The 14,588-nt window shown below is 37.3% G+C and overlaps 1 protein-coding gene across 1 annotated transcript; it reads right to left on the bottom strand.

Annotated features, from left to right (window-relative positions):
• Window positions 1-11,420: 11,420 nt before the first annotated feature.
• LOC145011749 (TMV resistance protein N-like) lies at window positions 11,421-13,284 on the bottom strand. The gene is made up of 2 exons (XM_078970480.1): window positions 12,597-13,284; window positions 11,421-12,209 (listed from the first exon to the last, which is right to left on the bottom strand). Exons 1-2 carry the CDS (start codon window positions 13,079-13,081, stop codon window positions 12,029-12,031), a joined length of 666 nt encoding a protein of 221 aa, XP_078826606.1. The 5' UTR covers window positions 13,082-13,284; the 3' UTR covers window positions 11,421-12,028.
• Between the last annotated feature and the right edge of the window lie 1,304 nt (window positions 13,285-14,588).

Raw genomic sequence — 14,588 nt, 5'->3', positions numbered from 1 at the left:
ATCCCTCAAACCAAGGCTCTGATACCAACTTGTAACACCGTAAATTTCAAGACAAAATTTTCATTTAAAATAATCATTTTATTCTTAGAAACACTTGTTTAAAATCTCATTCATAGTCGATTTACAAAACATGACTCCATTTTCACTTGCATAGAAAACCAGGATCCTCCAAAATATGACTCTTTCTCTGGTGTGTACAATCAAGCCGGTGCCGTCCCGTGATACTGAAAGAAACCTGAAAAACATCACACAAAACACTGTAAGCACGAAGCTTAGTGAGTTCCCCAAAATACCACACATAACACATATTAGCCACTTGAGGCTATAACTCTATGGGTCCGTGCACCCAAACTCTGTGAACCCTCAGGTTCTAACTCTGGGAACCTTCCGGTTCCAACTCTATAAACATGCACAACATAAATCACATAGAAATAATGCAGTACAACACATCACGTACATATAGCATACAAATACTCTGATCACATAACTCTGGTTACCTACTCAAGGTAAAGTATAGTGAGAAGACTCACCTGGCAAGCAGAAAGCAGATATCCCCACACTTGAATCTCGAACTCGCCACCGCCTAACACGTAAGGCAAATACTCTCATGAATATAACTCTCGAGACTAGAATAAATCCTCTCATAACACCCTCTTATGGGTAAAAGACTATTTTACCTCTCTCTTGGCCCAAAGGCCACATCGCTGATCAAACCCTAAAAGTCAACGGCCAACCCTTGGTCGAAATCAAAGTCCTCAGTCTAAGTCAACCCCTGACTGACCCTACTCGCCGAGTCAACCCTGTGACTCGTCGAGTTCCCATAATCAGAACTTCACTCAATCTACGACCTAACTCGCCGAGTCACCCCGAGACTCGCCAAGTCCAATAACTCTGAGTCCACTCGCACACGACTCACCGAGTCATCCCTCGACTCACTGATTCTCGACTCAACCAGAGAATATTTGGGACTCTTCGACAAGACTCGCCGAGTCCAAATGGACTCGTCAAGTCCAAGGCTATCTTCAACCTACTCGCCGAGTTGTTCTTCCAACTCGTCGAGTTCTAGGCCATCTTCAAGCAACTCGTCGAGTTCCAGGCCATCTTCAAGCAACTCGTCGAGTCGCCCCATGTGACTCGTCGAGTACCACCGGTTTGAATCCATACAGAAGCATCTCAGGCCATGCAATTGATCCAAAACATAGATCTAGTCTCCTACCACTCATCCATCACATAAAGTGGCAAACTTTACGTGAATCCAAAGAGATCTAAGCCGTTTGCACATTGGGGCTAGGGTTTGGGACATGTAAGCTTCACTAAACACTCCAACACAGGGACTTTCATGCTCTCTGATTCTTCTCCCTTCCAGATCTGAGGTAGCAACCTCAGATCTAACCTCTAGACTTCCCATTTCATCCATAGACAATTTCTCACAAACCCCAAAATGAAGAAACAACATAACAACAGGTCAATAACGAGATATTACCTCTAAGTGATGCCCCAACTGCAATGCAATTCAAATCCAAGCAAAGCCCCTTGCTCCAAGCCTTCAATCTTCCCAAAATTCCTTCAACCATTACTTCTCCAAGCTCCAATCCACTCAACAATGGTGCTTCTCCGTGATTTAGGGTTTTCTGGGGTTCAAGGGGTGATAAAGAGGCTGGGAGGAAAACATAGTGATCTTTATATAAGGCTCAACCCCGAGAATTAGGGTTTTCTCCACTCAGCGCCTACTCGCCGAGTCCATTACACTGACTCACCGAGTCGGCCACTTAACACGCGACCAAGTCGCGACTCTACTCACCGAGTCCGCACATGGACTCGCCGAGTCACTCTTTCCCAATTTACTCTTTTAGCCCTTCAACTCTACTCTTGATATTTCGGGATGTTACATTAATCAAGCTAAGAAACTCTAAATCATGTCAGAACACCAATCGTATTCTCAAAAATATTTAACTATATTTAGAATAAAGTCAAATATGGAGATGAGAGTATTCGTAGAATTCACAAAAATTAAATTTGGTCAGCCCCATTAATAAGGTCATTCCTTTAAGCTAAGCATGAATGACCACACTTGAGATGTAGGACTTTGTTATTCTAGATATGGGATTTGATTTGGATTTAGTATTTTGATATTGGAACATTATAACAACTATTATATTGTTTAGATATATTCGGACATGATATTCACGTCAATACTTGTTGTATTCTATATTAACATGTTTAATCCATGAATAAATTTATTATTCTGAAAGTTCATAGTCGACATGATTGTGGGAGCAATTATGAAGTAAGATTAGTATGAATTGGATTTGTTGACTCTCATTAGGTGAATGTAGGCAATTGGTTGTAACCAAAATTCATAGGTACTTGTCAGAGAACTAGTATTGGACAGACCCACATCAAGATTACATCATAGACCGCTTTCGTGAGTGATACTTGATAAAAGTTACTACCTTTGTATAATTGTATCCTTAATACATGAGGAACATAATGAGACTTAATACATGAGGAACATAATGAGACTTAATACATGAGGAACATAATGAGTACTAAGCTTTTATGTGGTCAAACACTTATCCTTAACGTGGCAGTTATAAAAGCTACTATCAGGTGTGGTGTGAACTATACAAGAGGCTTATATAGTCAAGATGTGATTTCTTCCTCTTATGTGTTGAGAGATAGACATCCAACGCACATTAACTAAAGTTGAGAACCAAATGAGATTGATTGTGATCCAAGTCTCATATCCAACATGTTTGTAACAAATGGATAACTGATAAACTTACCTTATACAACAATTATAACTTTGAGCTTTTGAGAATTAGATGTTGATGAATAGGTAACTCATTGGATGACTATAAAGCATTCTTCGTCGTATGTTATTGGGCGCAGTGAAATGTTTATAGACGTTTACCACTGTCTATATCAATCGATGATGAATCTTGTGCAAGTGTGAGATTGAAATATCTTTATTCCCAAGAGTTATTATAAAATGATATTTACTAATGACATGATCCTATAGGGCTAGACCTTATATCAAGTTACTAATAATTAATTATTCATTAGAGTAATTTTGATTATTAATAAATATCAATAGTTGTATTTAACTGAAAAAATATTATTTTATGAAAATAATATTTTACCAACATATTGGGAATTATTGTTTCAAGGAAATAATAATAAAGAGAACAAAACTAGTAAATATCATATGGTATGAATAATAAGGTTGTGTACAAAATTTTTGGGAATTCTAAGTAATCACTTTGTTATATTCTAACTAGCTAGTTATGGGATGGAGTATAAGACACATTTTGGTCTTGACTTTGGTCATCAAAACCGTAGATAGAAGGAAGAAGCTGTAACATCCCAAAATTTCCAATAAATTCAAACTTTTTAAAATAACATAAATCATCCATTTACAACATTTTATTTAAAACAAATGAAATATCAAACCCCAAGTTCAATTATGTTTCTAAACATTATTAGTTATAATACTAAAATTTATGAAAACACAACCAATACAATATTAATACCAAAAACCCGCCTCGAGCAAGTGTATACAATCATGCATGGCCATCTTATTGTACCTGAAATAGTATTTTTAAGGGAAAATGAGTAAGCACAAAGCTTAGTGAGTTCCACACATACACATTATCATATCATATAGTCGTCACCCTTACATACAGATACAAATGGTATCAGTCACAAAACCACACATGCATATCAAAAAACGAATCATTAACAGACATACTCCTATCGAGACTTTAAGTTTGGACAACACATAACACACACAAGCTAACATAAAGAGAATATAACACAACACGGTGTAGTGAGGAACTCTCTAACATTCCGTTTGAAATTTAATTAAATAAGTACATAAATTATTAACCCAAAACCCCGAGATGTATTTTATATTTTATTGTAGCCCTAAATCTGTAATATCTTAGCAGGGCGTTAGGCTTTGGTGAGTTAGATGATATGATTTGGACTTTGGGGGTTAAGATTGTAATTTCCGGATTAGTTTTGTAAGGAATTTTGAAGGATGAGGGCTGTTTGGTAAATTATGGATTTAATTTGAAAAGGATTTCAGAGGGCAGGGGAGGTTTGGTAATTATTAGGGTTAAGTTGAAAAAGTTTTAGTGGAGGAGGACTAAATTAGGAAGAATGAAAATAAGTTTGAATGAGGGACACGGGATTGAACCTGAAGATTCTCCCTTCTGTTTTACTGGAACAACCCTAAACCTAGTCCCACTTTCATCAGGCACCACCATCTTGGAAGCTATCCCAGCCGTCGCCGCAGTATCGAGCCCAACTGCCATTCCGCCATCTGCTACCTTGATGTCAGCGCCTCCTCAACAACTCCTGCTGCCGGACGTCGTGTGCAGTTGGGAAAAACCACCGAGACCGACGATGGAAGTCGTGAACGTCGATGTGGGGGTCGGGAATGACCGGAAGCTTCTCGGTAAGTAAAGTTGCAACCTATATCTCCTCTCTTTTGTTCTTTCCGGTAAGTGTGACGTAGGGAAACATCCCTACTGCCGCTGTCGGATTCCCCCACAGTTTATTTTAGCTGTCGGGTCGTTTCTGACACCTTGTAGGTGGTTGAATGTGTATGTGTTCGCATGTATGGGTTGCTTTCGAAACTCGTGGCGTAGTACGTGCATTATTTGGTCAGAAAACCCACCACCACCACCATGAGGTGGTCGCTGCCACCGTTTGTTGCCGCCTACCATCGCGTGGGTGGCTGTGTGTGTGTGTGTGAGAGTACGTTTCCTATATGTTGAGATGTTGATTGGATGTTTTCGCTGGAGAAAAGTCAAGGAGAACCCCCACAACCACCATAAGGTGGTGGTTGCCGCTATGAGCCGTCGTCGACCACCACTGCTCGAGGTGGTAATGGGGGGTGCCCGACATAGTGAAACTCTAATTAATCTAAAAGCTTAACTTTGGACCTAATTGGAATGCGTTTGGGTTCGAAACCCTGATTAGGATTTAGAAAACCCTAATTTTGGATATGTTAGTTTTTGAATTGTCAGGACCCGCATTTGGACCAGTGGATTAGAATTATGACTTATGCCCGATTACATTGTATGTTTGGCCTAGTGGAGTGATGAAATTAATGGATTAAGTCCTTAATGGGTTAAGTAAGAGCACTTAACCTTAATCGTCATTTTATGTGAAAACCCTAATTATGTTGGGCTTCGAGTTGGACCTTTTCTTTGGGGCTTAGGTGTTTGATTTCCTAATGGGCCATCCAAGAACAAGTATATGGACTAGAATGTTTGGATGGGCTTTAGGGTAAGGCCCATGTGAGGGGTTTGGGCCCAATTTGGAAAATTGGGCCATAATTGGGCCTTGATTAATAGTTTGGCTTTTTGGGGCTTAAGAGTGTGAGTTTGGGCGTTGGTCTTGGACCAAGCTAGGTTAGGGATGAAATGGTCCTTCACCCAAAGTATGGACTTATGGTTATGCATTGAAACCCGAATGTTAATTGGGTTTTGTTTTGACGATTGACAGTTCGGGGATTTGTCAGTTAGCAGCCAGAGAATTATCCGTGGGTCTTCAGCAGTTCTAGGTGAGTTTTCCTCCTGTTTGAACAAGTCGAAGGCACCAATTTCGACCCATATTTATGATTGAATGTATTTCGGACTAAAGTCAGATGTCGGGTAGTGCCTGATGTATGTTTGTTTTCTTTCCGGATTACTGTCCGATGTTGGTCGGCGCCCGAGGAATGTTTGTATAGTTGATGTCTTCGTGATTCTTGCATGTGTCTTTATTAGTATGTTTCTAGATTACGGTCCGATGTCGGGCAATGTCCGAGGAATGTTTGTATGCTTTTCGGATTACAGTTTGATGTTGGGCGGGGCCCAAAGAATGTTTATATGCTTATGCTATGTGATTATTCTATATGTATTTGTTGATATGTTTATATGTATATCGAGCTTTGCTCGATTCCGGGTGGGGCCCATAATATGTTTGTATGTGATTATGTGTATTGTATGTGATTATGTGATTATGTGTATGGTATGTGGTAGTTTAGGTGAACTCACTAAGCTTCGTGCTTACGATTTCCAGTTTTGGTTTCAGGTACTTCTAGTAGCAAAGGGAAGAGCTCGGGATGAATACATTGCACAGACCATGATGTTTTTAGCCTGGGATGTTTACTCTGATGATTTTGATATGGATACTCTGATTGTGATTTTTTGGATACTTTGACTTATGTTTTTGACGGATGTTTTGATAACTATGGTTTTACTCTATAATTAAAAATGAAATTTTCGGGACCATATTTTATGTATGTTACAAGTTGGTATCAGAGTCTTGGTTTGATGGATTCGGACACAGTCCTGGGTGTGTCTAAACTCAAACTGAGGACTTGGTATGAAATTTTTAAAAGAAAATCATTTTTATTAAAAAGGAATTTTAAAGAGAGAAAATGGTGTAGTGCATGCAATCAGCTGAGCTCAAGTAAGTTCTCCCAAATTACTCATACACGTTTAAGTTATGATATGAATTGTGAATATGTGAACTACATGCTACATTAGGGCTAAGGATCTAGGAAGGATGTCTTGTATGCCTACTGTATGAGCTTATTGAACTGAATGCTAGTACTGATTAGTCAATTATATGATAGCCTGATCAGGATATGCTTGGTGAGTTTAATATGGTTTTTCATGAAAAACTTTTCAAGTTCCATAACTTGAGGACAAGTTATTGAAGACATAAAAAACATTTTATGATGACATTAAAATTAGAGACTCTTCCATTTTCATAACATATGACTTTTAATTACATTTTAAAAGAAAAAACTCTTCATTTTCCATAATCAGAGGACAAGTTATGGAGTTCATAAAAACCATTAAGATCAAATTACCAATTAACACAATAATCAAGTAATTTTTCTATGAACAAGATCAAACTCATAAGTGAAGATAATTCATATCAACAATTTTCAAGAACTTAGCTAATCACATAAACTAAAACAAGTCTTGAAACTTTGATAATTATCATTTATTTGGATGAGAATAAACATTACCATAACATCAAAATCAAGTTTTATGAACAAAAACACTTTGTGGTAATGATTCTAATCCAAAACAGGCCAAAAAAAAAAAATCACTGAACAGTCACCACCTAGTGGTAAATTTTACCACCTCGTGGTGAACTAGCGGATTCCAAAAAACGATTTTTTCTTGCAAATAGCATCAAGTATAATTGAAAACAAGTCTAAGCTCTGATACCACTGCAGGGGTTTGAGCATTCTAACACTCTTATGGTGTACATGCATCCCTATAAACCTTGGATCTATGTTTTCTCTATTATACATGCAAATATTCTATATTCCAAGGTTTCATCCTAACTAGCATAATATGAAGCAACTATACTACAAAGCCTAGTTAGATGACATACCTTTTGATGGAGCTTGAAGTCTTGAACCTTTAAGAGCTTAGTGCCCAAAGTGTTGCACCTCAAATGGAATCACACAACACCAAAAACACTTGGAATAACTAAAGAATAAGGATACTTAGGTTCCCTCTTATGAAATCAGCCTTGCCCTCTTTTTTATGCACTAGTGCCCATTTCATGAACCAAGGACCTCTTTATATAGTGTGGAGGATTAGGGTTACATTCATGTAAACCCTAATACCCATGACCTTTCATTTTAATAGGATCCATGGGTTAAACACTCCATGAACTATCCATGAAAGCTTAGCCCAACCTAAATGAACTTGGCCCACCACACACACACACACACACACACACACACACACACATATATATATATATATATATATATATATATGTGTATATATATATATATGAGTCCATATTTAATTAATTCCTTTTGATCACTAAATTAATTCTTGATCAATACTAATTAAATAATACAATTTCATATTAATATATTAGAACTTATAACATATTAATATAAATCACTAGTATCATTTTTCTCATTTTGTCTATCCAATTATTCTGATGCCATGCAACCCAAATGGACCATGCCAAATCGGGTCAAGTACACACCAATTGTAGTTATGGACTTAGACACTAATTCAACACCTGCTGCCGCTGCCAGCTTCGGGCACCGTTTCTTTTAGCTTCGGCCCTGCCGCCTTGTAGGTGGCTAAATGTGTATTTGTTCGCATGCATGGGCTAGTTTTGGAACTCGTGGTATAGTATGTGCATTATTTGGTCAAAAAACCCACTATCACCACCATAAGGTGGTGGTTGCCATCGTTTGCTACCGCCTGCCACCATGTGGGTGGTTGTGTGTGTGTGTCATTAGGTGTGTGTGTGTGAGTACGTTTACTTTATCTTGAGATGTTGATTGGGTGTTTTGGCTAGAGAAAAGTCAAGGAAAACCCCCACCACCACCTTGCCGCCATGAGCCACCATCGACCACCATTGTCCGAGGTGGCAGTGGGTGGTGCCCATCCTAGTGAAACTCTAATTAATCTAAAATCTTAACTTTGGAACTAATTGGCACGCGATTGGATTGGAAACCCTAAGTAGGGTTTATAAAACCCTAATTTTGGATATGTTAGTTTTAGAATTATCGGGACCCGCATTTGGACCAGTAGATTGGAGTTATTACTTATGCCCGATTACATTGTATGTTTGGCCTAATGGAGTGATGGACTTAATGGATTAAGTTCTTAATGGGTTAAGTGAGAACACTTAACCCTAATCATCATTTTATGTGAAAACCCTAATTATGTTGGGCTTCGCGTTCGGCCTTTTCTTTTGGGCTTAGGTGTATAGGCTCTTAATGGGCCATCCAAGAACAAGTATATGGACTAGAATGTTTGGATGTGCTTTGGGGTAAGGCCCATGTGAGGGATTTGGGACTAATTTGGATAACTGGACCAAAATTAGGCCTTCGTTAATTTTTTGGCTTTTGGTCCTTCAGAGTGTAAGTTTGGGCCTTGGTCTTAGACCAAGCTAGGTTAGGGGTGAAATGGTCTTTTTACCCCGAGTATGAACTAATGGTAGCCTAAGGTCATGTCGTGGGGACTGGTCTGAACAACTCAAACGAGCTTAATCCATTTTCTTTTGATTCCAAGAGCTCCAAAGCTCATATTTGATCCTTTCCAAGGTCTTAATGGATAAAGTTTCTAACTTTATCCATTAGGTAGATCCAAACCACCAAGATGAAGACTTTAAGCCTCAAAGTGACCCTAAAATGCATCTTTCTCAACTTAATCCATTAATTCGAAGTCTCCAACTTTTAGATCTGAATCAAGAAGATGTCTTGATGGATAAAGTTTCCAACTTTATCCATAACAATTCCACAATCATCCAAGATCTAAACTTTAATACACCAAAATAGACTTAAGGACAAAGATACCTTGCATGGCTAAAAGGGAAGACCAAGGATCACAACTTTCCTAGCCAATGAGGTCCAAAAAGCATTCTAAGATGATCAAAAGATGTTGGAGTCAACCCAACTCCAAGATCTCCCATAAAATGGACCAAAAGTGCCAAAATCCCAAATAAGAAGATCTAAAGAACTAGAAAGCAAGAATGGAACTTTATATTTACAATAGTCCAAAAATGTGGTGTCTTTGATGGATCTAAACTTGAAACATCATTCCTTGCAACCAAAAGAACCTTCTTGATCTTCTTATTTCATCAAATTAACATAAAAAGCATCCAAAAGAGGAGAAAAGAGAAGGAAGAAGCTCAAATCTTGAAGGTGGAGGCTAGGGTTTCTCCCAAGGGGTTCTAGAGATGATGGATGCTGATAAAATTCCCAAATTGCAGAACATTAAGCTTAAATATGTTGAAACGCCTAAAAAGATCATGGGCTTGGGCCTGACTAATCCACATGCCGTGGCCACAACTTTTCACACAAACCGACCCCAATTTCAAACAACTATAAATTCTTTGTTTCAACTCCATTTTCAGCGATCATTATATCCACGGAAAGGTATTGACGGTCTTCACAACCCTATCTCATTACTTCTTACTTGATACATGTCAAACTAAAACCATAATCCATGCAAGAAGCCCGAAATATTAATTTTCCCATATTACTACTCTTTTTCTTCCAAGCACAAATCGAAGGCTTTAATCACTTAATCAACATTATCATCATCCAGTAAGGTCTAAACCCCATTCCCTTGAAGCCTAAAGTCTTAACTCACTCCATTTATAGCCCGAAATCCCGAAATAGGAAACTTTTCAAAACAGAATGTTATAATAAATTTCAATATAAGATTTAATCACTTAAATGAAACTTCAACCCTATGTATCTCTTTAGGTCTCACTTAACAATCGACACAAGGTAAATGTACATATCAAATAACAAACCGTTATAAAAGCTAAGATTTGGCCATCGTTTTCGACCATTACACTACTTGTCACAACTTTTTTTTTCATATGATACATTCTAATATAAAATTTAATCACTTAAGATTAAACTACGTCACCTTATATGTCTTTACGTTTCACTTAATAACCGACACAAGATAAATGTACATGTCAAATAAAAACCATTATAAAAGATGACATTTGGCGATGGATATTCGATCGTGGCACTACTTGTCACTAGTCTCATGTAAAATCGATGTTAATGTGTGAAGTCTGATTTACAGTTGTTACTCGTTTTGAGTTAACGGTCCTAAACTAATTTCTAGGTTTGTTTCCATGAAGGCTTCATGGAAACCATCATAGAAATTAGTTTATGACCGTTAACTTCGAGAAATATGTAATCGACATCACCTTATTTTTAGAAATTGTTGCCAAATGTCGGTTTTATACTAATGTATGGTGGTGAAATTTTTCAAGACCTCACATAAGACTTTAATGCAGATCAAGAGGGTTTTCCTTTGGTTCCTTTGGATATGACAAATCATGATGAAATGCTTCAAGTTGGAGAGATTCAACTGTGTATGTGCTATGAGAAAGACATACACATTGTCACCAGGGACGTTCACAATATTGATACCGTTAAAATGGTAAAATTTGTCTTATTAGAAATTTTTATTTTAAGGTTGAATCATACATTGAATTTTATGTCACCAGGGACGTTCACAATATTGATACCGTTAAAATGGTAAAATTTGTCTTATTATAAATTTTCATTTTAAAGTTGAATGATACATTGAATTTTATGTTGATTCTTATATTAAATGTGTGTGTGGGTGGGCATGGTGGGTAGAGAGTAAGGGTGGTAGGTAGGGTGGGTAGGGATCGGTGGGGTGGGGTGGAATGGGTAGATATGAGATGTGGTGGGGTAAGGTGGGTAGGGTGGAGTAAGGTATTGTGGGATGAGGTAGGGTGGGATGGGTGGAGTGTAGTGTGAGTGGGGTTGTGGGTGTGTGTGGTGTTGGTTAAAATAACAAAAATTGGAAAATAAAAACCGATAGAAGAATGCAAATCTAAACATGTTTTCTAATGTTCTAAAACAGAAAATGAAAAAGGAATAAGTTTTAACTAAGCACATTTTCTAAATTTTCCAATGAAATCCAAAAACAGAAAACTGAAAACAAAAGATGAAGACTATTTTTCTGTAACTAAATAGACTCTTAGTATCTTGGATCTCTTTTAGTCTCGCTAATGCACTCCTCCACCGTTGAATGTTTTTGTCACACAGAAAAGAAATGGGGACTGTAAGTGCTAATGGAAGCCCACCAATATAAGAGACCATCACTTTTGAAAGCTGCTCATAATCTTCCAAAAATCTGTGATCCCAAGGTGCATGCTTGCGAAAAAAGATCAATAGCCTCATCATCGTTAAACAAACTAATATCTTGTGCCAAAACTATGTGAGCTTTTAATAAATGCTCATCTCTGGTTGTGATTATTATTTGGCATTTCGGTTTCCTTCACTGAACCAATCAATCAGGTGATCCAGCTAAAGATAAGGACCTTTCCATGGCGCAACCTCTTACTCCTCCAATGTTGTTTGCTTCCATTTTTTGAAAGAATTTTTTCTTGCAATGTTTCCAAACCATGCCTTCTTGATTCCTCTCGAATATTTGCAATAAAGCAACAACCATATATAGAAGATGCAAGAGTAGCCTTACCACCACCCCCAACCCCCCATATTCCTATCATGCGCACCTGACCAAAGTTGTAGGTTTGATTCAAGACCATGGACCCGAGCCCCTGTTCCAATCAGGTTCTCATTTGCATTTGAAGTTACTAGTTGCAACCTGGATGAAATCTTGTCGACAATTTCTTTGATAGCCATTGATTCATGCCTACAGATTGGAAAGAGGGATAATTAAGACATGATCACATTGAATAATTCAAACAACTGAAAGCGAAAGCATGGTGGATTTGTTATTCTAGCTTCAAGCAAGGCTTTAAGTAAGGAAATTGAGGTAGAACTTAATAAAGTCCATCATAACTTAATTTTAGCTTATCAATAATCCTAAAACTTGAGATATGTTTTAACAGACCGAACCGATCAATTGATCTAGTCAAAGCCTCTGTTTTTTTTTTTTTTTTTTTTTTTTTTAAATCAAGGGCATCATATCATCAAGAAAAACTAAATGAAATTAAGCTTATAAAGTACAATTATAGAATATCTTTTAGAGCACACATATCTTAAGTGTAAAAAGTGCAAACAGAAAGGGGAGAATTACCCGTTGGCAATGTTCATGGGTTCCCATCCAGAAAGGTTACTTGCATCCACAAGTGCTTTTCTCCAGGATTCAACTTTGTTCTCCAACTCATGTTCAGCAAATGCTTCTCCGTATTTCCGTTTTTGCTTTCGCACTTCCACATCATAAAATATGGGCATCATGATTTGCCCTCTCATGTCCTTGCATTTCATAATATGTGTAAGTTCATCCAAGCACCCAGGTGAATCAACATAGTTTTCAGAGAATACGATAACAGCTATTTGTGATTCCTCGATAGCCTTCATAAGGGATGGACGGATCGATCCACCCTGATCAACTGTTTCGTTATCCTTGTAAGTCTCGATTCCTTGTAGGACAAGAGCCGAGTAGAGATGTTCAACAAAAGTCTTGTGGGTATCTTCTCTTCTAACACTAAGGAAAACATCATGATTCCATGATTGAGAAGAGAAGGCTGGAGTCGAGCGAAAAGATGATGAAGATGCCATTGACAAGTTGATTTGTTTAGATAGAATGTATGTGATGTGGTTTCAGCACCACAATGAAATGAACTATATACTGCGAGACTGAGAAATGTGAGTTTCCAAGAAAATACCAATTAACCTAAACCTCAAGAAGCGACTATGTCAAAACATGTTGATTTGCTATTATAAAATGTATGTAGCTTGAAAAAGTCAATGATACATACATACATATATATATATATATATATATATATATATATATATATATATATATATGCAGTTGACATTGGCAATATAAATCATCAAGATCAATGAATTTTTATCGCAATAAGTAACAACTTGCTTAGCTAATTCTAGCATATACACAACAGATGTCATTTTCCATAAAACTTTCAAACTTACCAAAAGCTAAAGAAATATCCACTTGACAATTTGAGTAAAAAATGAGTCGATTTCACATCATCAAAATCAATGATTTTTTATTGCAACAAGGAACAACCTGCTTAGCTATTTCTACCAATATACACAACAGATGTAATTTCCTAAGGAACTTCCGGTTGATATTTTCAAACTGGATATACACAACAGATGTGATCTTCTGAAGATATATCCACTTCACATTTTTAAATAGATCATCATAATCAATGATTTTTTAGTAGAAAAAAAGACAATGGGTTCCCTCTGTAAAAGATATCATGAAATCAGTTGACGTATCTTTTCCTTCTATTGTAAAAAATATAATTAACTGCAAAACTTCATTTTGTTTACCCATATAAAATACACTTTTAAAATGCATCCAAAGTGACCTTTAACAAGATTGCAGCAAACACCATTAGTATAATATGGTGCACCCCACAAAATCAAGAATCTAATATCAAAACAGTATATCAGATCAGGGAAAGCTAAAAACTTATATATGGTGTCGGAACAGCTGCCATGACAAAGCCTGTGAATGCAGCTAAGCCTGCATACCATACATCACACATTAAGCTAAAAATCAATACTTTATGATCTATCAATAACCTGAATCTAATTCCCAACAATTTTAAGTAAAATAACTATTATATTGTTAGTGCGATTAAGCAGAGTAAACTCCATTCTAGCATCATTTAAACCCAATCGGTTCACTTCCACCACCATGGGATTAACATCACCGATAACTACAGTAAAGGAAAAGGACAAAAGAGGAATCCCCGTGCAAGCGATGAAAGTTAAAAGAAAGAAAGACTGATCGCTTGAGCTTAATCCAGGCGGCAATGGATAAGACGGAAACCTAGGATTCCCAACCTCAACCTCAAAGGTCTCATATGCAACATCGTCTTTAATAACAAGATTTTCTTGGGGCACTTTGATATTTACAGTGGTAGGAGAAGGAGTGCAGGAATTACAAAGAACGGAGAAGAAACGAAGAAATGGCGGTGATGGCGTAGAGATAGAAACTAGAGAGAGAAGATGGGTCAACGGAGAGAACAAAATTGAGTGGGAAAAGGGGCATGAGATAGGGATGGCAAAAGAAACCGAACCCGATGGT

The sequence above is a fragment of the Lactuca saligna genome, chromosome 8, assembly GCF_052625555.1.
Source record: "Lactuca saligna cultivar CGN05327 chromosome 8, ASM5262555v1, whole genome shotgun sequence".
NCBI classification, from domain to species: Eukaryota; Viridiplantae; Streptophyta; class Magnoliopsida; order Asterales; family Asteraceae; genus Lactuca; species Lactuca saligna.
Note: the sequence above shows the minus strand (reverse complement) of the source record. Positions and strands in the feature narration are given on the sequence as shown.

Bases quoted from the DNA above. Each gene is read 5' to 3' on its own strand.
- LOC145011749 (XM_078970480.1), bottom strand. From the start codon at position 13,081: ATGGCATCTTCATCATCTTTTCGCTCGACTCCAGCCTTCTCTTCTCAA. The intron at 12,210-12,596 runs GTAATTCTCCCC...TCCAATCTGTAG, and splicing joins CCCATGAACATTGCCAACGG to GCATGAATCAATGGCTATCA.